The sequence below is a fragment of the Pristis pectinata genome, chromosome 7 (genome assembly GCF_009764475.1).
Source record: "Pristis pectinata isolate sPriPec2 chromosome 7, sPriPec2.1.pri, whole genome shotgun sequence".
Classification (NCBI taxonomy): Eukaryota; Metazoa; Chordata; class Chondrichthyes; order Rhinopristiformes; family Pristidae; genus Pristis; species Pristis pectinata.
The window spans coordinates 73963574-73985512 of NC_067411.1; the positions used below are offsets into that span (position 1 = coordinate 73963574).

The 21939-nt window shown below is 39.8% G+C and overlaps 1 protein-coding gene across 1 annotated transcript in view; it reads right to left on the bottom strand.

Moving 5' to 3' along the window:
* ntrk2a (neurotrophic tyrosine kinase, receptor, type 2a) overlaps nucleotides 1-21939 on the bottom strand; it is a 189636-nt gene that overhangs the window by 73747 nt on the left and 93950 nt on the right. Inside the window, exon 12 of the mRNA XM_052020133.1 lies at nucleotides 3064-3252. Coding sequence (XP_051876093.1) covers nucleotides 3064-3252 — 189 coding nt within the window. The remainder of the gene's footprint in view (nucleotides 1-3063; nucleotides 3253-21939) is intronic.

Consider the following 21939-nt stretch of genomic DNA (forward strand, 5'->3'; position numbering starts at 1 on the left):
GCTATGGTCCAGGTGGGACGAGGCAGAAAACCAGGCCGACATGGACTAGATGGGCCAAAGGGCCTGTCTCTGTGCTGTAGTGTTCTATGACTCTATGACTCTCAAGAAGTCATTCATCGTACATTAAAAAGAGATCAATAAAAGAGCAAAGAAGAAAAGTAAATCTGAGGATTGGTAGAATTTTAGAAGCCAACACAAAGTCATTATAAAAAAACTGATAGAAGAAGAAGATAGAATATAGAAACATAGAAACATAGAAAACCTACAGCACAATACAGGCCCTTCGGCTCACAAAGTTGTGTCAAACATGTCCCTACCTTAGAAATATGAGAGTAAACCACATTAAATATATTAAAAAAGGACATTTTTTGTCAGAGTTTCCTCACTCATGTAAAAAAAATCTGTAGCAGAAACCCACCAGCAGCTGAGCCGGGATAATTTATGAAGATGAATATAGAAATAGCTAAGTCATTAACAAATAACTTGTATCTGCCAAAATAAACATCATTAGAAATAGTGAGATCCAATATCAGTGAGGAATTTAAAGTAATTAATGATAGTAAAGAGAAGTAGGGAAGAAATTAAGGGAGCTAAAAGATGACTAATCCACTCAACCTTTCGGCCTGCACCCTAAAGTGCTGATGTTGTGTGTTTTAGTGATGATTTTCCAGAATTTCCTAGATTCTGGAACAAATCCAGCAGATTAGAAGAGAGCAAATGTAACATCACTATTAAAGAAAGGAGAGAGAAAAAGAACATGGAGAACTGTGATCCAGTTAGCCTGATATCAGTTGTCAGGAAAGTGCAGGACTCCATCATTTAAAAATGCAAATCAGAACTGTTCATGGGGAATGCTGGGGTTGGAGTCTGGTGTTTGTTCACACACCTCTGAAAAAAATGCTAATGGAAATTGTTTTAGCCCAGAGTAAGGACATGTTGCACACATTTATGGGTGTCTCAACCTGTCAAGAAATTTGACTTCTTGATTTCTGGAAGGATTTTCATTTTCCCTAGCCCTGTTTACCCAACATTAATGTCAACAATAATGTAACAGAATAGATGGATACATAGGAACATCAATGGGACATGTAGAACTCGTGTACTTATTGAACTGTTCAGGAGTAGTCAGCTCTTTGTTAAATTTTTGAATCTATTTTTTATAATATTGTATCAGCAAATAAAAGAAACAGTACTCAACATATTGCTGCATCTTTAAAATGGAGTAATTTATCCTCTTGTTGCTCTGATAATTAAGACCAGGTGTTGCACAAAATTCCTGCTCAGTTTCTTAAAATATTCCACTGTGGGAGAAAACCTTTCAATTGCTCAAAACAGAAGAAATGAAAGAAATAGGTGTCACATCAAAAAAAGTGAAATTGCTGCCAGAAAGGAAAACAATATATACCATAACATATCAGCAGAAATAAATGTTGATTGATTCCCCAGCATGAAGTAAACTGTAGCCTGGATCAGCCTTCCACTGGCAGAGTTTTGAGTACATCAAAGGATAACAACAGCTGTCTTTTCATTGTGTATCCTATCAGTGTCAGAATTTCTTAACATGCCTGGTATGCCATTTGCTCATTTGAATGTATTAAAAAGAAAGCATTAAAATAAATTGACAAATTTGATCCCATGGCTCATTTTACAATAAAAGTAGAATGTTATAGCACAATAAAAAATGATAAAATCTCCCCATCTACTCCTTCCTACCCCTTTTCATATTGTACCAAATAGGTGAACTACCACTTTTATTGCCAGACAACATGCCTTATAGAGGCAGAAATTTTGCTTTTACCACCTTCAAAAGAACCAAAAATTAGGTGGTGGAAGTACTAACACATACCATCATCTCTTTAAAGTTAGGATGTAAAGATGGATTAACTCTCAGGGAAGCTCAGAAGCTGGTGTGTCTACATCCCAGCAAAATTTCTGCTCTCCTGCTAGAATCTTGCTGTTCTCTTCACTAGTACTGGCTTAGTTTTTGAGTGTCTCCCTGAGGACACATCATTGTGTACAATTAGCAAAAAATCAGAACGGTGATTATTTCAATTCTGGAATTGGCCAGTTTAGTGAGAACAGATTTGGAGGATAATGTTTTGAACGTGGAATATAGAACAGTACAGGACAGGAACAGGCCCTTCAACCCACCATGTCTGCGCCAAACATGATACCAAATTAAACTAAATATCTTTTGCCTGTACACGATCCCTGTGCCTCCATTGCCTGAATATTCATGTGTCTATCTAAAAGCCTCTTATCTAAAAGCCACCACAATCATATCTGCTTCCACCACTACCCCTAGACCTGGCAGCCCATTCCAAGCACCTACCACTTAGTGTAAAAATCTTGTCCTGCACATCTCCTTTAAACTTACCCCCTCTCACCTTAAAAGCATGTCCTCCAGTAGTTGATATTTCTACCCAGGGAAAGAGATTCTAACTGTCTACCCTATCTATGCCTCTCTTAGAAACTTCTGTCAGGTTTCCCCTCAGCCTCCAATGCTCCAGAGAAAACAACCCAAGGTTGTCCAACCTCTCCTTAGAGCTCATAACCTCTAATCTAGACAGTACCCTGATAAATATCTTCTGCGCCATTTCCGAAGCCTCCACAGCCTTCCTGTAATGGGGCAACCAGAATTGCACACAATACTCCAAATGTGGCCTAACCAAAATTTATATAGCTGCAACATGACTTCCTGACTGTCATACTCAATGCCTCGGCCAATGAAGAGAAGCATGCAATATGCCTTCTTTACCACCTTATCTACCTGCATGGCCACCTTCAGGGAGCTATGGACTTGGACCCCAGGTTCCATCTGCACATCAATAATGCTAAGGGTCCTACCATTAACTATACTTTCTCCAAATACTGTATATTTTTGAAACTAGAAACTCCAGTGTAAACAGCAGTTAAAATTCTGCCACTTTGTTTGCCTGGATTTCACTAATTTCAGGTGAATCACACTGAGAAAATCATCACACCCTAGCAGAAGCTCCCATCCAGCATGGACACATGCATCCATTTACATCCATTTATATTTTGCAATATGTTGGTACTCACAAGTATCGGGTTTGAGTAAGCCGTGAGAATTCCTGAAATACTGTGGATTTTCAATCACAGGAATCTTTGTCATTCCAATGATAACTGCATCAGGCCCACCTTCTGAAGAGGATGGAGTGTTGCTGCCATTAGTTACGTGATGCAATGGACTGGCTGAATCATCATCAGTGCTAATTACTGAAGAAGGACCTAAAAATATTTTACATGTATTAAAATCAAATACATAATGCAAACCCTTCAATAACCCCAACATCAATATTATGAACATAGATTAATTAACCCATCAATCTGTAAATTTTGGAATGTTAAACTATGGATTTAATTTAGTGAATATCTGCACTTGTTAAATTATGTCATGTAAATATTGGCTTATGGGATATTCATTAGCTTCTAAGAACAACATATCAGGAGTCTTTTAAAAGTTAAACACCACATTTTTCCCGACCGAAACACTTGAAAGAACACTTTGTGTAATTTGTAATAAACACATTCCCGTGTGCAATGTTAATTTTCTACAACATGTTCTTAATTCCCATACACGCCAACCTATAAAATTCAAAAACTGTTCTGTAAAAGTTGCAACTGACCCAAAAAATTGAAAACTCAAAACACAATGTTAAACAAAGTCTATCAATGTGGTCAAAGATTTATGGTGGGTTAAATAAATTTAGGTTTTTTTTAACTCACTTAGACTTAATTTTAATGATGCTTTGGATTTCATATCAGAATTCATTTTTTGTGAAAAGTATGACATACAAAATGACACTGCACCTGGATCAAAGATACAGGCACACTTGATATTGAATTAGAATACAGAGAAAACAGTAATAGATTCTTTGAAATAGATTTAGTTATGTCTGAAAAGACAGTCATGGGCAAGATATTGTCTCACTATGAGTAAAAGTACATCAGAAAGGCACAGAAACCTGCAAAGGTAGGGGCAGGATTGGCCATTTAACCTGTCAAGTCACTTGAGACCATTCAACATTAAATGAGATGATTGTTGATTTATAATTGATTAAGTCCATATACCCATCCTCACCTCTTACTTTGAACCCTAATAAATAGCAATGAGAAAATAATTTTACTCATCCAGACTGCCCACTGTTGATCTATTACCCAATAGTTTTTTGCTATATTTTACATGGATTACAAGCAGTAAGACCATTGATATCACCCAATTTTTAACCAGATTAGGGTACAATGTCATAACTTATTGTTTTCTTTCATTTATTTTAAAATAACTTTTTAAATAACAAGGTATGGATCCCTGGTGGCTAAGTGGCTACTTATATATTGTGCTGTAGCACTGACACATACAAGTCAGCAAAGTCTCAGGTTCAGAACATGTTTTGTGCAATCGAAGAACCATATTTGCCTCAGGAAAGCAGATGGGTCAGAAAAGTATCCAAGCTTCCCATTGTTGACTTTTCTCAAACACCACGAATCAATCCATGCCTAGCAAGACCTAAAAAACAGTTAGGCATGGGCTGAGTAACAGGGGGAGCATGACCACCAAATCTCAACATTCAGGGGCATTACTATCACAAAATCCCTCACTACTAACACCTAACTAAATCAATCATCTCAATACTGTGGCTACAAGGTCAGAAGCTGGGTATCCTGCAGCAAGTTACTCAACTTCTGACTTCCCAGAGCCTTTCCACCATTTACAAGGCACAAGTCAGGATTGTGATGGAATACTCTCCATTTGTCTGGATGAGTACAGCTCCCACAACACTCGAGAACATTAATACTATGCAAGACAAAACAGCCTACTTGATTAGTACGGCAAGCAATATGCACTCCCTGTACCACTAAAAAACGATACATTCAGTGTGCACAATCCACAAAATGCACTGATGTTACTCACTTTGGCTGTTCAACAGCAATTCACAAATCCATGACCTCTACCATCAAGGGCAGCAGACATACAACTATACCACTTCTAGTTTCCTCTTCTGATCACTCACTCTGCTTGTAAGTATATTGCTTATGAAACATTGTTAGCCCTTGTTTAGTAGAGTCCCAATAATCTCTCATATGCAACAGTGGAACAGAAACAAATACTGCAGTTTCAGTCTAGAAGGAGACAGGCAAATAAAAGTCCATTGCCATGGTTACCTTGACAGCCATTGCAATCTACTCCCTGCTCTGTGATTACAATTGTGGCTGTTACAAAAGACAGATCCCAGTGAGGATTATACATGTGTAAACTGCAGGCATCTCATACATTGTTCTTTCCTGAGATCCAGGAAGAATTGTTCCCCAAGTGTCTCCTGTTGAGACACTTCTCCCACTGCTCCTCCATTCTCTTCCAGCATCTTGTCCTGTTCTGTGTGCCTTCTGTTCATTCTCTAGGTCCAGTCGAAGGGGAATGCCTGCTAATGTATCCATCTCTTGCAGCGACTGGCCTTTGTAGAAGCTTTGAACCAGGAATATGTCTTTCAGCACTTGTCACACCGTTCCCTATGGACCTGAGCAACCTACAACAACTGCAGAAAATGTATGAATCGGAAATAAACAACCATCCTGTAGATGGTTGGTATCTTTTTTAATTGCATGTGTGGGAGGCCCCTCCTGCTCTTTAATATGCATTTAAAGAAGGTGAATATTGGATTTTTGAGCTTCAAAATGGCAGTGCTGGCATCAAATTGACATTGCACACTGACTTACATTATGATTTTCCAGTATCCAAAAGTGCCTGTGTGCATGCTAACTTCCATGGGGGCTCTTTTGGAACAGCAAGGACAGATGAGGAAGCACCCAGGGACGATTGCAAATTCTCACAAATGTAAGAGATTCGATAGGGACAGATCATACAATCATTGAATGTTACAGCAGAGAAAGTGACCATTTGGCCCATCCAAAAATTAAGGCCTATTAAGGATCCAAAGACATAGCTTGATGTGGAGACAAAGAACATGGCTTAAAGTAAATAAATAATTTGCATTTGGATTCACATATGCACCAAAGATCTGAGGGTAACATTAACAGAGAAAGGAAATTATGGATAGGATAGAATGAGTGAGGGAAGATGTTCTAAAATGACTGATATTATTGCAACTTCATTCATCATCTGGATTGGAAGTATGTTTCTTATACAGGCTATACTAATCTACCGAGCAGGAATTAACCAGGAGTCGAGTTTCCTCATGATTGCGATAAGGCTAGGTGAAGTGAAATTAAAGATTAATCATGGAGGTCACGTCCATAGCACATTTTGTTCTTGCATGTCATTTTTATACAGCAGCAGGCACCATAGTATCCATGTGTCCTATCATATAGAGACAGGACAAACCATTAACACTTAAGTCAGGCCCCCACAATACGAATGAGAGCGTAATTTAAAATTTACTTTTGCTTTACGTGTTTCCCAGGAGATTGGAAACCCGACAATGAAAGAAAGGAAGGAAATGCTAGTTCCACAAGTCATTCTCCTTTTCAGCACATTTTGTGGGTTAGGAGGAGCAGGGATTCCCCACTGTTCCAAGGAGGTCTTCTGATTCCCCCCCAACAAGTTGATCATGCTGCAATAGATGACCTCGCTACACTCCAGCTCCAATGGCCACTTTCTCATTCCAGACCTGACAGCACACTTCTCCTTCCAAAAAATGTTCTGATCCTTGAGTCTGCCCATCCAATTTCAGGGGGTCAACCTCAAGTGCTCCCAGATGCAGCCTCTGGACATTGGGTATTCCCAGCTGTAGACTAGCCTCTTGGTTTATTCAATTGCCATGTGGGAAATAGAATAAAAAGTGATGCATAGCCCCACCATTACATTCAGCAGATACCTATGTCCTTAGCCTTGCCTGATTTTTAAACCATTTTCAGCTACCCACCAATATTATCTCTTCCTCCATTCACTCTCCTGACAAAGGAAATCAATTCCAGATAAAGCACCAAAAAGATAAATCTTTATGACAATTCTGCCAGATTTATTCACCCTCCCAAAAATTAATCAAGAATAACTCCAAGGTAACTTGGGTCTAGCTTTACAGTCCAAACTATTCACCTTTGACCAGCTGTAAAGATACTTGCAACCTGACACCCATGTTACTCTGTAGAGAAACGTGTTTCATATAATATTGCAGAACTTCGTATCTGTGCAGGAAAACTTCAGTGAAGCATACATATTAAAGATAATTGTTAAATATATTTATCCTTCACCATAACAAAATCTATATAGCAAGAATTTATTTTGTCAGTTGAATCATTCTATTCAATTCCAGTCTCTGCCAACTATTGATCCTGTTTACTCTCCTTTATTGGTAAAGTTCAGGGTCACTGCATTAACTGCAATAACTGGAATTAGAAATTAAAAGAAATCTTCTAATTTTTAATCCAAAGTGAGAGGTATCTTCATTTTATGAACAAAAGCATTGAAATTATTTCACTGACTGCAATATTAATTCAGACTATGGGATTACATTTTAGTAGCAGTTATCCCTATGTTCATTATTTTCCTTTCAGGTTCTCTGTGCTTTTGGGGTGTTAACATACAGTGGCACTCAGGCATGTGCAGTGATATCTAATGGCATGTTTCTTCCATGATGTTCCTCCATGCATGTTTTGCTTATGGACAATGTAGGTCATTCTTGTAGAAACACACTGTCACTAAGCCAACAGGAACACACTTGCTTGTGAATTCAAGGGCTAGGAATGGCTGCACGTTCTCTTTAAGTTTAAATCTACCTTTTGCTGTGGTTAGCCTTTAGGCTTCACAACATTTAACACCACCAGCACATCCCGGACTCAACCTTCAATAAAAACCACAACCACCCCTCCCCCCCCCCCCCCCCCCCCACCAGCAGCCAATCAGCCCACTGATGCTTCAGTGCATCAACCTGACCCTCAAAGTCCTGATCTTTGCATAAACCATTCACCAAACCGCTCTTCATACCCATCTCAGGTCCTTATTCTCAAAGGCAAACAGAGCAAACCAATCACCCAAGGCCTTTGCTTTGGACATGATGCATTATAGAATATTGAGGCGTCGTCCCCTCAAAAGAAACATTTTGTTCCACTATACGCAGAGGGTTTAATGTGCTTTTACTGTCACCAAAATTAAACCAGAGTATGTTGATAGGCAGGAAAAGACAAACTGATTCATCAAGACCTCCTTTATTTATATACCTAGTTCTGTGTGCAATGTGCAAATTAAGTACTATGCATGCAATGAACTTGAAAAGTTTGCATTTATAAGCTTAGAAATTGAATAGCATATATAAGAGTGCTTAAATAGGTTCATGAGGTTTGTGTCAAAAAATATCTTGTTTGAAGGGCCACCACTGCAAAATTCAATACTGAACAGTATTGCGTTCTCAAAGGGCTTTCCTCAGGTTAGTCTACGTCCACATTCCTGAGTCATCAAGGATGGCTTGGGGGAGGTGACTCACAGAGAAAGAGATGGGAGGGAATTGGACCTCAAAGGTTAGATAAGATTATTGGTAGCTGAGTGTCATGAATTAGTTGCCAGAGGTTGGGCAAGGGCTGGGTGACAGATCAGTGGACAACAGAGTTGGTGTGCAGAGGTTCAGAGTAGTAGGGTTTGCATATGGGGGAAAGGATTGGGCTCAAGAGAGAATGGTACAATGGTAATGTATGTCATTTGAAGAGGATCAACCCAAGGCAAGTTCCCAGCACTGGACTCCACAGCCTAGATTCTGTTCTTAGATACATCTCCACTAACACACAATGAGGTAAGCCTCATAAAAATGTTATTAAGACCTGCTTCAGCATGAAAAGCCCATGCTGTACCTAGGCCTTACAAGTGTCGTTCAAAACCATACCAGTCCAGGCTTCTGTTGCTTGGTGTAGGATGCCATTGAACAAAAATATTGTGGAGTGCACAAAAACATTGCTCGATGTGATCAACTTACGAGGGCAGTCACAAATATTTTCTAAACAATAAATTGTTTCTGAAGTGAAGTTACTGTTGCTGCTGATTATGTAATCATTATTATTGAAAGATAATCACTTTAAGAGCAACTACCAAAGCAGGTTCAACTCTGTGGGTCTTCCCTGCAACAATAAACCCCAATTTAGTCACAGAGTCAGTGTCACAGAGAGATACCGCACAGAAACAGGCCCTTTGGCCCACTGAGACTGTGGGTCATTTTCTGGATTAACCATTGTGATATCTTTTAAAGTTGTATCCAAAAGTAATCAAAAGAGGACTTTTGTGGGCCTGTGATATAATTTTCATCATTTCAAGTCAAAGATATTTAATCCAGAGAAGGGGAAAGTGGTATATTTTGAGAAGGGCAGACAGCATCAACAATGTGTAAAATTCTAAAAAATGGATGCAGGAACAAAGAGAACTCAGAGTGATCATGCAAAATCTTTGAAGAAGGCCAGGCAGGTTGAAAAAGCAGTTAATCAAGCAAACAGCTTCATAAATAAAAGCAGAGTGCAAGAACAAAAAGATAATGTTGAATCTGCATAAAATGCTTGTTTGAGCTACTATTCTGGTGACTGTACTTTAGGCAAGATATGAAGGCACCAGAGAGTATGCAGAGAATACTTACAGAGTGGTTTCAGGGATGACAGATTTCTGTTATGAGTTCAAACTAGAGAATCTGGGGTTGTTCTCTTGGAGCAGAGAAGGTCGAGAGGAGATTTGTTCAATGTGTACATAATCTTGATTAATTGAAATAGGCTAGAAGACCAGGCCAGAGTCTGGGAATCCTGAAACAGATGACTCACCTCCTGACACCCCCAAGTCTTTCCATCGCTTACATGGCACTAGTCAGGAGCATGATGGAATACTCCCTACTTGCCTGGATGAGTGCAGTGGCAACAATTGTGAGGAAGCTCAGCATAACCCACAATCAAACAGCCCACTCGATAGGTACACCTTTCATTCTCTGCACACCAGTGCACTTTGGCTAAAGCATGTAATATACCACTCCTCTGCATATAATGCACCTAAGCTTCTCTGGCAGCAGCCTCTGTCACCAGAAGTACAAGGCCTTCAGGTGCATGGGAACTCCACCACATTGCATGTTCCCCAGACTCTGTCTTGTCTTGGAAATATATCGTCAGTACTTCACTGCCACTAGGTCTGAAACCTGCAATTCCCTATTGAACAGTAGTGTTGGAGTACTTCAACCAGAAGGTCTAACAATTCAGGAAGATGGGTCATCATCATCTTCTTGAGGACAATGAGGAATGAGTAATAAATGCTTTTCCAGTGATGCCCAAAAAATGAATAACAAAGAACAACATAGGATAAAGACAGAGAAAGTGTTCCCAAGAGTGCACAGATTTAAAGTGACTGGCAAAAGACCCAGGGTGAATTGAGGAAGAAGCTTATCACACAGCAAGTGGTTATAATCTGGAATATGAAGGTAAAATATTTGCAGGGCTATGGGTAAAGAGTGGCACAATGAAGCCAACTGGATTGTGCTGGAAGGATTCGGTACAGACAAAATGGATTATTTGGCCGCTTTCTGTGATGTAATAATTGTCAGATTCACTTCTGTGCTTGGCTGGGGAAATTTAGAGAAGCGGCCTTGCAATATTAGCACTGCTTTTTTCCAAATTTTCATCCATCCAGCGTTTACTGCAGTTGCTGTAACAGTTGGAAGCAGGCAGCTGATTGTTCCTACATTGCTGGCCCTGCAGGGTAATTTTTGCCAGAATCCAGTGAGACTATATCAAGCATTTCCACAAATGTGATGCCTGATTTTCCAAACATATTTAGTATGTCACCTTAATTTTCAAAGTTACATCCTATGTCCTCTCAGTGATGCTGAGCTGTTGAACCATATCTACTTATGTTTTGAAAAGCATTTTAGTAAGGGATGTTGGTTGGCTACTTTCCTGGCATTCTGATAGAATGAAAGAGACTCCTAGTAATCCAGCTATCATCATTCTTTCAACCTCAAAGTCAATCAAACAGATACCATGATATTGCCACCAGTAGCAAATGCCTGAATTCAGGGTTGTTTGTGATTTTGTTCACTGAAACTTGTCTTGAACCCTGTGATGCCCATCTCTCTGCAGTATAACAGCCCTGAAACTTTTAACCTGGAAAATATTGCTTCTGCATTATTAAGCAGTTAAACAAGATTTAATTTTTATTTTTGATGGTTATAAAAGCTGCTACTTCACAAAAAGATGATTTCAAAGAGCTTAATGGCCTTTAGCAGAAAGCAATTCTGAAAATGCATTTTTAATCCAGTTTACCAAAATGTATTAGGTTGACTATCAGAAGCTGTCTAACATAAGCTAGATGCTAATTTCTGAAAGATTATATAAACCCTGTGTCAATCTGATTAAATTGGATCACTTAATTGTTTTTTCAATGTCAGAATGAGCAATGAGGTTGTTTATTGTCACCCAGTATTGATTTTCTTTCCCAAAAAGCATTTCCAAGATCATCTTCTATTCGTTCTCCCTCCTCATTTCTCTCTGTCTGATGTTTGCCCTACCCTGTTCAATGTGTACAACTTCAGTTCCATGGGGCAAAAGCCTTCTTATACATACCACACCATGTTCTCCATTAAACATGAGGCTTGATGGAATGTCAATATGTTATTTGACTGCAGCAAGTATTGGTACCCTCCTGGCCTTTCTTGATGAAGGACTATGAATCAAGTCTCCTTATAGCCCAGGAATGTTCGGGAGTGGCAACAGTAAACCTTTCCAATCTGTACAGCCTAATGTTTTTAATAATGCAACAGCTGGAGTATTGGACAGGCCAATTCCACACTTCCTGCTGGAAATGTAAGTGTGATTCCACACTTTGTATATTTCAAGCTGAGATTGTATGTTCATAAATTCAAAATGATCAGATTACAACTGACAGAAACAAAGCTAAAATAAATTTCCTATTAGAAATCCTATTTTAGTCTTATTGAGTGACAAGGGCAATTTAGCTCCAAATGTGCGAGAACCAATCTCACTGTTATCTGCCATCTCATGTTAAAGAATTGAATATTACATTTTCTAAAACATAAACAAAAGCAAAGAGTGCAGTATGTCACAAGAAGTGACCTTCCCCCTGCCCTACAGATAGAACAGTGCATTAGAATAACAAGCTCCAGGCAGCTTTGGTACAAAGAATGTGAGAAAATTGCAGAGCTATTCAGAAAAAAAACTACACAGCCACAACAGGGTGCAAACTAAGTAAGAAAGATTCCATCCTAACTTGCAGGCTTCGTAAAGTTAAACTGGAATCCCAGTACAAATCTTTTGCTGGACATGGTGATTCAATTGTAAACCTAGATATTACACTGTGCAGAGATATATAACACTGAATGGAAACATTACTTTGTAGTAACGTCTGCAGGTACTAGTAATGTATGCAAATATTTCAAAATTTAGTTCTCCTTTAAAAGAATTGATCAAGTGCTTTTGTCATATTGCATTGGACACTTGTATTAAATTGTACATTTTCAAGGGAAGTATGGTTGTTCTGTAATTACATAAAAACTATCAAATTTCAAAGCAATTGTTGCAATCGGCTCCACTGATAACATTTAGGGGAATTATACATCAGAAAAAGAAACACAGGTGAAAGAGAAAATTCTGCTGAAAAAGGATGAGTCAAGCTTTACAACGGATGCCAAGTTACTCAGAAATGTGTACAAAATTGCTCCAACTTGGTCAAGCTGATTTTCAACAGCACATTTGGTGTTCTTTTTTCAGAATTGTGTGTGTAACTATCTGGCTCAACTTTTAATTATACGGTAAAACATACACAAACTTTCACAATACTTTGTGACAATAGGTGACCAGATAGCGAATGTGAAAAATCAGGACAAATAACATCTGGCAGTACCTTGATCTAGGCACAGTATAAAGTTCCTAATATCCAGACAGCCTCAATATTATTGGGCTGTCTGGTCACCTTGGTTAAGAGGGCACAGCCCTCTCTAAACTCTCCTCGGCCGAATGCAGATGCCGCATCTCAGGACAAGCAAGATATTTTTAATGCAGCATAAAAGTATGTGCAATGTACCAGTAGGCATCCAGGTTGTACTGTGCATGTTTGTACAGAGATTGGAGGATTCTGTTTCAAGCATGATTGGCTTAATTTTGCAGGAATTTACAATAATATTTTCATTCACTGAAAGTGTGCCCACCTTCATTTAACATCAAAGGCAGCAGAGGATTGCTGTGTAGGCTTCCACACTACAAATATTATTTTAAACACGCTATGTGAGATCCTAACTTTGTGCATTCATTACCTAAATAATCTGAAGTGAAATGTGCATCAAGTCATTGTTAGCAGTGAAGTGCAAGTGTTCAAGAGGAAAGATGTGAAAGAAGATATGGAAGTCCAGGTTCTGCTTACAGTTATTCTCCATCTCATTTTCTTCCCTCTCCTGTCAATGACACCCTACATTCTGCCTAATACCCCAATGACAAAGCATACCACTGCACAGGTACAGATTGAGCAGTTCATAGCGGAAATGTCATGGGTTCCAGAATTCAGTGGTTGTCAGGCAAAAGCAATGCAACAGTCAAGTAGGGGTCTAAGGTGCCTGCCTCCACCTCTGCTGCAGCCACAGAAACTGAACAATATGGGAGCAGCGGTAAAGAAAGAGTAAAGATTGCACCTGAGCATTTTACGCAATTATAGGTTATTTAGTTTCAGTTCTAATCTTGGTCTACATTAATTTGTTTCCACACTACCTTCTCTTGCATGTTTTTGACAGTTATGCTGACAGGTAAAAAAATGATTAACATCAGGAAGGATCTCAAGGTTGAGGATGGTGGTGATTTTCACAGCCACTGGTAAAGCAGGACCATTATTCTACTTGGTAGCAGGACCCTTTCCATCTCTTTAGCTTTAAATATTACAGTGTCAAGTCCTATTAAAAGTCTGTGAACAAAGCAAATATCAGTGGGTGAACAACTAGGAAACAGCAAACGTATTATGTTAAGGTCGAGAATAGCTAAGGAAAAAGAAACAGAAGGCTTCAAGGTGTAAATAGTCAATTGGAGAAGAGCCAGTTTCAATGGGATGAATAGAGGTCAAGCCTAGCTCAAAGCTCCTCATAGACATGCCATCCCAGGAACCAGACTGGTGAATCCCTTGCACTCCCTCAATAGCAGGTATATCCTTTTTTTGGGTAAGGAGGCCAAAATTGTACACAGTATTCCAGGTGTGGTCTCACCAAGGCTCTACATAATTGTCGTAAGACATCTTTATTCTGGTACTCAATTCCTTTTGCAATAAAGATCAACATTCCAGTGAATTGTTTACAAGGACACCCAGGTCCCTTTGAGCATCAACACTTCCCAATCCCTGACTATTTAAAAATATTCAGCATTTCCATCTCCCTATAAGCTGAAACATAAAGTACAAGAGCAAAGAAGTCACAGTTTGCCTTCACAAAACACCGGTTTGGCCACAGTTGGAGTGTTGGGTCCAATTCTGGGTGCCACACTATTGGAAATGAGGTAAAGACTTTACAGAGAATGCAGTTGAAATTTACCAAAATAATTTTAGGGATGAGGGGCTTTAGTTACGTGTAATGATTGGACTAGCTGGGGTTGTTATTCTTAGAACTGAGGAGGTTGCAAGGGAACCTGATAGAGGTATTTAAAGTCATGGGTATAGAGAAAGTAGTTAGGAAGAAGCTATTCCTATTGTCAAAAGGGTCAAAGAACTGAGGCACTTAGAATGAAGGAAAGAACCAAAAATGACATGAGGAAAATTTTTCTCACAGTGACTGGTTAGGGTCTGGAATACTCTGCCACAGGTAATAATGGAGGCAGATTAAATTCCAGTGTTCAAAAGGGAGCTAGTTAAGTATCTCAAAGGAGAGAATTGGCAGGACTATGGAGAAAGGGCAGTTTCCAACTCGACTGCTCTTACATAGACACCGTACGGACCGAATGGGCCAACCATCTCCGTCAACAGTTCTGTTTGGTGTGATTCACAGAAGCATTGAAGAAAGCAGTTGTGAGGTCACATTTACTGATTTGACTGTTAATTTCAACTCTTCCAGAGCTGATGTGCTCTTGCTTGACTTTCACTGGCCATCTCCAGGAAGGTCACAGAGCCCATGAATGCAAATTAAACTTAGTAATTCATGTTACTATCACCGTACTGGAGCAATTAACAGACCCAAATCAGTAACTCACCATGGTTTGTTATGTGCAGCCTGATATGCTCGTGTTAAATGTAAAAGTCAGCATGACTGAGCTGGCTTCCTGAGCACTGAAACCTTAAACACATTTAAACCACACACTCCCAAATCTATGCACATATGAAATTCAGCCTAAAGTTGCAGGATAGTCCATGTAATAGAACTGCCAAATAATAATGATGACATAGTATTAGTCTGTTGGAGCAAACATTATGTGAAATTTAACTAAAAATCAGTGGTGACAGATATTCATTCACCTTGTATCTGAACTGCAGAACCACATCCAAATGAAACTTCAGAAGTGAACCGACCAAAAAAGTAGCTTTTATTTAATTGTAGTAATTTGAAAAACAGTTATCTGTCTTCAAATCCATCTGCAGTCTTCTTGCTAAAATTATTTAAATACCAAACACTACTGTATCCTTGAAATATAATCAAGTAAGCTGCCAAAAATAGGGTAATTATCCACTTTCCATTCTAATGTGCAATGCACTTAAAATATGCTCAAGCTTATGAAAACCTTTACAACCAGGTGTAAGTACAAGCTGTAAAACTGCCAATCGACAGGGTTTGATTGGCATTTGTGCTAAAAGCAATCACAGGTCATAACCCCCATTTGTTATCACAGAATAATGGATGGAAAAGTTGCACATGCTGAAAATTTAACAGTAGAGACATGGAGTTAATCAGTAGACATGCTGAAACCTGGCTAACCAGTTACACAGGAATAGACCAGCATGTCAACAAGCAGTTGCTATCCAAATCACATGATGACTAATTCCTGGGTGAAATCAGGAGGCAATAGGATATGTGCTCAACCGTGATCCTGCCCTCACTTAATTGAAATTTTAGATTGAAAGAGACAGGAATTTCTTCCATTGCAAGCATGTTGATTTTCTTATTACCCTAAAATATTCTATAATTATACAAAAGATGGTAATTGGTGATAATACTTATGTAATTATTTCAGACAGAAAAATTGATTAGAGTAAGGAAAAATTACAGTGGAACACTCCAGTTGAAAAGACCCATGGAGAACACTTAGACAGAAAATAATTGGCCTGGAATTTCAATCAAGCAGTGTTATACATCTCCGTACTGTGCAATTAACAGTGAATTTTGGATAGAGTGAAATATGATAACAGGTGTCAATATAGAAATTCAACTGGATACTTCCAGTCTTGGCATCTGACGGAATTTCAGCATCAGGCACATGATGATATTCCCCATGCAATGCTCCTTTTAGAAAATAGACAGGAAATTAGTGAATCTCTGGAATTCTCTGCCCAATAGGATGGCAGAAGCCAGATCATTAGATATATTTAAGGTGAAGATAGATAAATGTTTGAAAGTTTGAGGGGTTATGTGGAACTAGCACAGAAGAGGAGTTGAGGTCAGCATAGATCAGCCACAATCATATTGAATGGTAGCATAGGTTTGAGGACCTGGTGGCCTACTCCTGCTCCTCTTTTCTTGTGTGAAAGAAAAATAAAGCACAACATTGAACAAAGACTTTTTTTAAACTGAGGTAGCTGAAATAGAGTACAGTGCATTGAAAAATAATACAGGTGTTCAGAATTTCCACTTATCTGAATGGCTATTCAAAGTTTAGGGTCCTATTTATACAATTAATCAAGAATAAAATGAACTAGATGAGGTAATTTTGCAATTAAAACCTCATTTTTGTCTATGCAATGGCCCAGGCTTGGGTTTTGAGGACATAATTTCAATGTTTTTAGGTGACACAAAATTCAGTCTGTAGAACAGCAGCAGACTGGTGGACATAGACTGGTAAGGTGAGCGGATGTGTGCCCCATGAAATTCAACACAGAGAACTGAAGTGATTCATTTTTGTTGTAAGAGATAAAGTCAATAGAAATAAAAATCAGGAGATTTGCAAAACAGTCTGCCAACTCTCCTTCAGTTGTCTTATACTTTTGGATCAGGTCAATATCTGGCCCATTATGGACTTCAGTAATGTTTCTGAATGATTAGGATGCTGAGAAGCAGTTGATCATTATTGTACAAATTGTAACTTTGCATGAGGAATAGGAGGCTATGAAGTCTGAAAACTTCCAGTCTTACTTACCTTATGCCAACATGCTTGAATTGCTGCTGGTTTGAGATTGCAAAGGAATCCGGGAAAGGATGTGGAGAAGTTGACCCACACTCACAGTCCTTTATTCCTGTAATGTTGCAAGTAGTCAAATCCATCACAAGAATCTTTGTAACACCCACACCACTAAATTGTTTCTTGATTTTTCCTGTGGAGATCACGTAAGATTTCAGAATGCGAAGTTATGTCATTCCCCTATTTTCACTGCCTGATCTTGCCTCCACTTCTCAGGGGTCAAACAGTGCCATCGTGAACAACACTGGAAGAGTAATTGTGGAAGGTGGCTCAGCAGGAGAGAATTATTTATACTTATGAAGCACTGCCAATAAACAGAGGAATATTTCACCTGACTGAAAAATAGGGCTTATGAAGTGTCAAGAAATGGGGTGGAGAAAAGCCACAAGAATTGTTGAACAATGGTGTTTTGAAATTACTGCAGTCGAAGACCTTAATCATAATAACTTTTGTGTTAGGTTAAATTAACTCTTATTGTTGAATAACTAAAGATTTTATCTGTGACGAACATGCTGCATATTTGTTGCAAATATGTTCCCTCTAAATTTAAATATGATGCTGACTTTTATGAGGGGGGAAGGTGGTTTCCTTGTGAAATGTAGTTGTCAGGATATATTTATAAAGATTCTACAGTGACATTACTGACTGCTTAATAACTCACACATGTATTAAATATCTCACCAGGGGAGAAACTTAATCCCCTGGTTGGCTAGAAGAGGGTCAGTGGGGGTTAAATTATTAAAATTCTAAAATTCTCACTGTGAGTTCTGATGGTTAAGGTGCAGACAAATAACCTACTCTGGAGAGGTGGTCGGTAATGTAAAAATGTTGTTTTGGTTTGTGGCTCAGATTTTAGCTGCCACATAAGCTGGGAGCTGACGAGGTGCACAAAGTGATATCATTTTGAAAGCTGGGGGATCAGCAATGCTTCCAGGGGTCAGCTGCTAGGGTCTTTCTTCACCTCAATTCATCAACACAATCTCCAAACTCAACTGCAAACTTTCCCTCCCTCCATCCCAGTGCCTGGCTGCAGCATCCATTAAATTCAACCAGACCTTTGAGTTCCTGAGATTTGCATATTTCCCAGCTGCTAGAGTGAAGGTAGGACCGATTAAGGATAGAGGAGGAAACATGTGCCTGGAGTCAGAGGAGGTAGGGGAGGTCCTTAATGAATATTTTGCTTCAATATTCACCTGTGAGGGAGACCTTGACGTTGGTGAGGACAGTGTAAAACAGGCTGAAAAGCTAGAACATGTCAATGTTAAGAAGGAGGATGTGCTGGAATTTCTGAGAAACATTAGGATAGATAAGTCCCTGGGGCTGGATGAGATATATCCCAGGATACTACAGGAAGCAAGGGAAGAGATTTCTGAGCCCTTGGTGATGATCTTTGCGTCCTCACTGGCCACAGGAGTAGTACCAGATGATTGGAGAGTGGCAAATGTTATTCCTTTGTTCAAGAAAGGGAGTAGGGATAACCCTGGGAATTACAGACCAGTGAGTCTTACTTCAGTGGTGGGCAAATTACTGGAGAAGATCCTTAGGGATAGGATTTATGAGCATTTGGAGAAGCAAAGTCTGATTAGGGACAGTCAGCATGGCTTTGGGAGGGGCAGGTCATCCTCACGAGCCTGATTGAATGAGGATGTGACAAAACACATTTATGAGGGTAGAGCAGTGGATATGGTGTATATGGACTTTAGTGAGGCATTTGAAAAGGTTCCCCATGATAGGCTCATTCAGAAGGTCGGGAGGTATGGGATCCAGGGAAACTTGGCTGTGTGCATTTGGAATTAGCTTGCCCATAGAAGGCAGAGGGTGGTTTAGATGGACCATATTCTGCCTGGAGGTCGGTGATGAGTGGTGTTCCGCAAAGACCCCTACTCTTTGTGATTTTTATAAATGACTTGGATGAGGAAGTGGAGGCATGGGTTAGTAAGTTTGCAGATGACATGAAGGTTGATGATGTTGTGGATAGTACAGAAGGTTGTCAAGGGTTACAACGGGACATTCATAGAATGCAAAGCTGGGCTGAGAAGTGGCAGATGGAATTCAGCCTGGAAAAGTGTGAAGTGATTCACTTTGGAAGGTTGAATTTGAAGACAGAATACAGGGTTAATGGCGGGATTCTTAGCAGTGTGGAGGAACAGAGAGATCTTGGAGTCCAAGTCCATATAGCCCTCAAAGTTGCCGTGTGTTGATAGGGTTGTTAAGAAGCTGTACAGCGAGTTGGCCTTCATTAGTCGGGGGACTGAGTTCAAGAGCCACGAGGTAATGTTGCAGCCATATAAAACCCTGGTTAGACCACACTTAGAATATTGTGTTCAGTTCTGGTCACCTCATTATAGGAAGGATGTGGAAGCTTTAGAAAGGGTGCAGAGGAGATTTACCAGGATGCTGCCTGGATTGGAGAGCATGTCTTATGAGCATAGGTTGAGCAAGCTAGGGCTTTTCTCTTTGGAGCAAAGGAGGATGAGAGGTGACCTGATGGAGGTGTACAAGATGATAAGAAGCATAGATCAAGTGGACAGCCAGAGACTTTTTCCGAGGGTGGAAGTGGATAACACAAGGGGACATAGTTTTAAGGTGATTGGAGGAAAGTACGGGGGAATGTCATAGGTATGTTTTTTACACAGAGAGTGGTGGGTGCATGGAACACGCTGCTGGGGGTGCTGGTAGAGGAAGATACATTAGGGACATTTAAGAGACTCTTAGATAGGCACATGGATGATAGAAAAATGGAGGGTTTTGTGGGAGGGAATTGTTAGATTGATCTTAGAGTAGGTTAAAAGGTTGGCACAACATTGTGGGCCAAAGGGCCTGTACTGTGCTGTAATGTTCTACCTTCTATGTTCTAGGTACATCTCCTTCACCATTAACCTAAGAATGTTACAGGCTTAAGCAACGGTGCTCAACAAGATTCCAGCATATTTCCCACAGCAGCAACTTCCTACCAACTGATTACCATTGATAACACACTTGTTGACTTGCTTTTAGGAGAGTCTCTACCTTTTAGAACTGAAGGTGCCACAGCCTGATCACAGTACTCAAAACAGCTGCTGTGGCCTATTGGAGGGTAATGTGCTGGCATGGATTAAAGATTGGTTCATGGACAGAGGGTAGGAATAAATGGGTTATTTTCAGGTTGCGAGTCTGTGATTAGTGGGATGCCACAGGGTTTGGTGCTGGGATCCCAGCTGTTCACAATTTATATCAATGATTTGGACGAAGGGAATAGGTATCATATGGCCCTGTTTGCTGATGAGACTGAGCTGGCTGGCCATGCAGGGTGCAAGGAGGATGCACAGAGGAATATAGACAGGTTAAGTGAAGGGGCAAGGACATAGCAGATAGAATATGATGTGGGAAAATGTGAGCTCATCCACTTTTGATGGAGAAAATACAACGGCAGAGTATTTTTTAAATGGTGAGAACTTGAAAGATGTTGGTGCTTGGGGGAACCCGGGTGTCCTTGTACACAGATTACTGCAAGTTAGCACGGAGGTTAATCAAGTAACTAATAAGGTTGTTTGATAATTTGACCTCTATTGCAAGAGGATTTGAATACAAAAGTAAAAATGTCTTACTGCAATTTCTGCCCTGGTGAGACCATACCTGGAAAACTGCATATAGGTCTGATCTCCCTAACCAAGGAAGGACATTCTTAGATAGTCATAGAGTAATACACCATGGCAACAGGCCCTTCAGCCCAGCTCATCCATGCCAACCATGGTGCCCACCTAAGCTAGTCTCATCTTGTAAAAGAAAAGGTTCACCTGATTGAATCCCAGGATGGCAGCATTGTCCTATGAGGAGACATTCAGCAATTGGGTGGATATTCTCTTGCTTGTAGAAGAATAAAGGTGATCTCACTTAAATATGTAAAATTCCAACAAAGTTCAATAAGGTGGATGCAGAGATGATGTTTCCTCTAGCAGGGGTGCCTAGTTTAGGATTCACAGTTTCAAAATAACAGTTTTGCCATTCAGGACAGAGATGAGAAAGAAATACTTGTTCCATAGAGAAATGAATCTTTGAAATTCTCTGTCCAAGAGGACTGTGAAGGAACAATTGTTTTGTATAAAGTCAGTGAATCATAGTAGGGAAACAGGCCCTTCAGCCCAACTGATCCATGCCGACCAAGATTCCCATCTAACCTAGTCCCATTTGCTCGCATTTGGCCCACATCCCTCTAAATCTTTCCTATCCATGTACCTGTCCAAGTACCTTTTAATATTACCTTGAGTAATAGAACCTTTGTACAATCACACAAGGACAGAGAGATTTTTGTATATTACAAAGGGAATAAGGTTAGTGTAGAAAAGTGGTGGTAAGGGAAAAGATCAGCATGATGTTATCGAATGGTGAAGCAGGTGTGAGAGGCTAGATGGCCTACTCCTTCTTCTACTTATGTTCCAAAACCAAGTAATTTTGTACACACTGCTGTTGGGCCAGGAGAAGCTCAGTCCTACTGACTCCACAGAAGTCTTACTAGCCACTGCCAACTACCCTGATCCCTTCCCTTCACTGCAGCTTAACCTCCTCTAACATCCAAACTTTGGCTCGGCAGGCATTGACGGTGGCAGGATTGCTGCTTCCTGTTGTTATGGAACCACCGGTGCTTGCTGCTCCAGT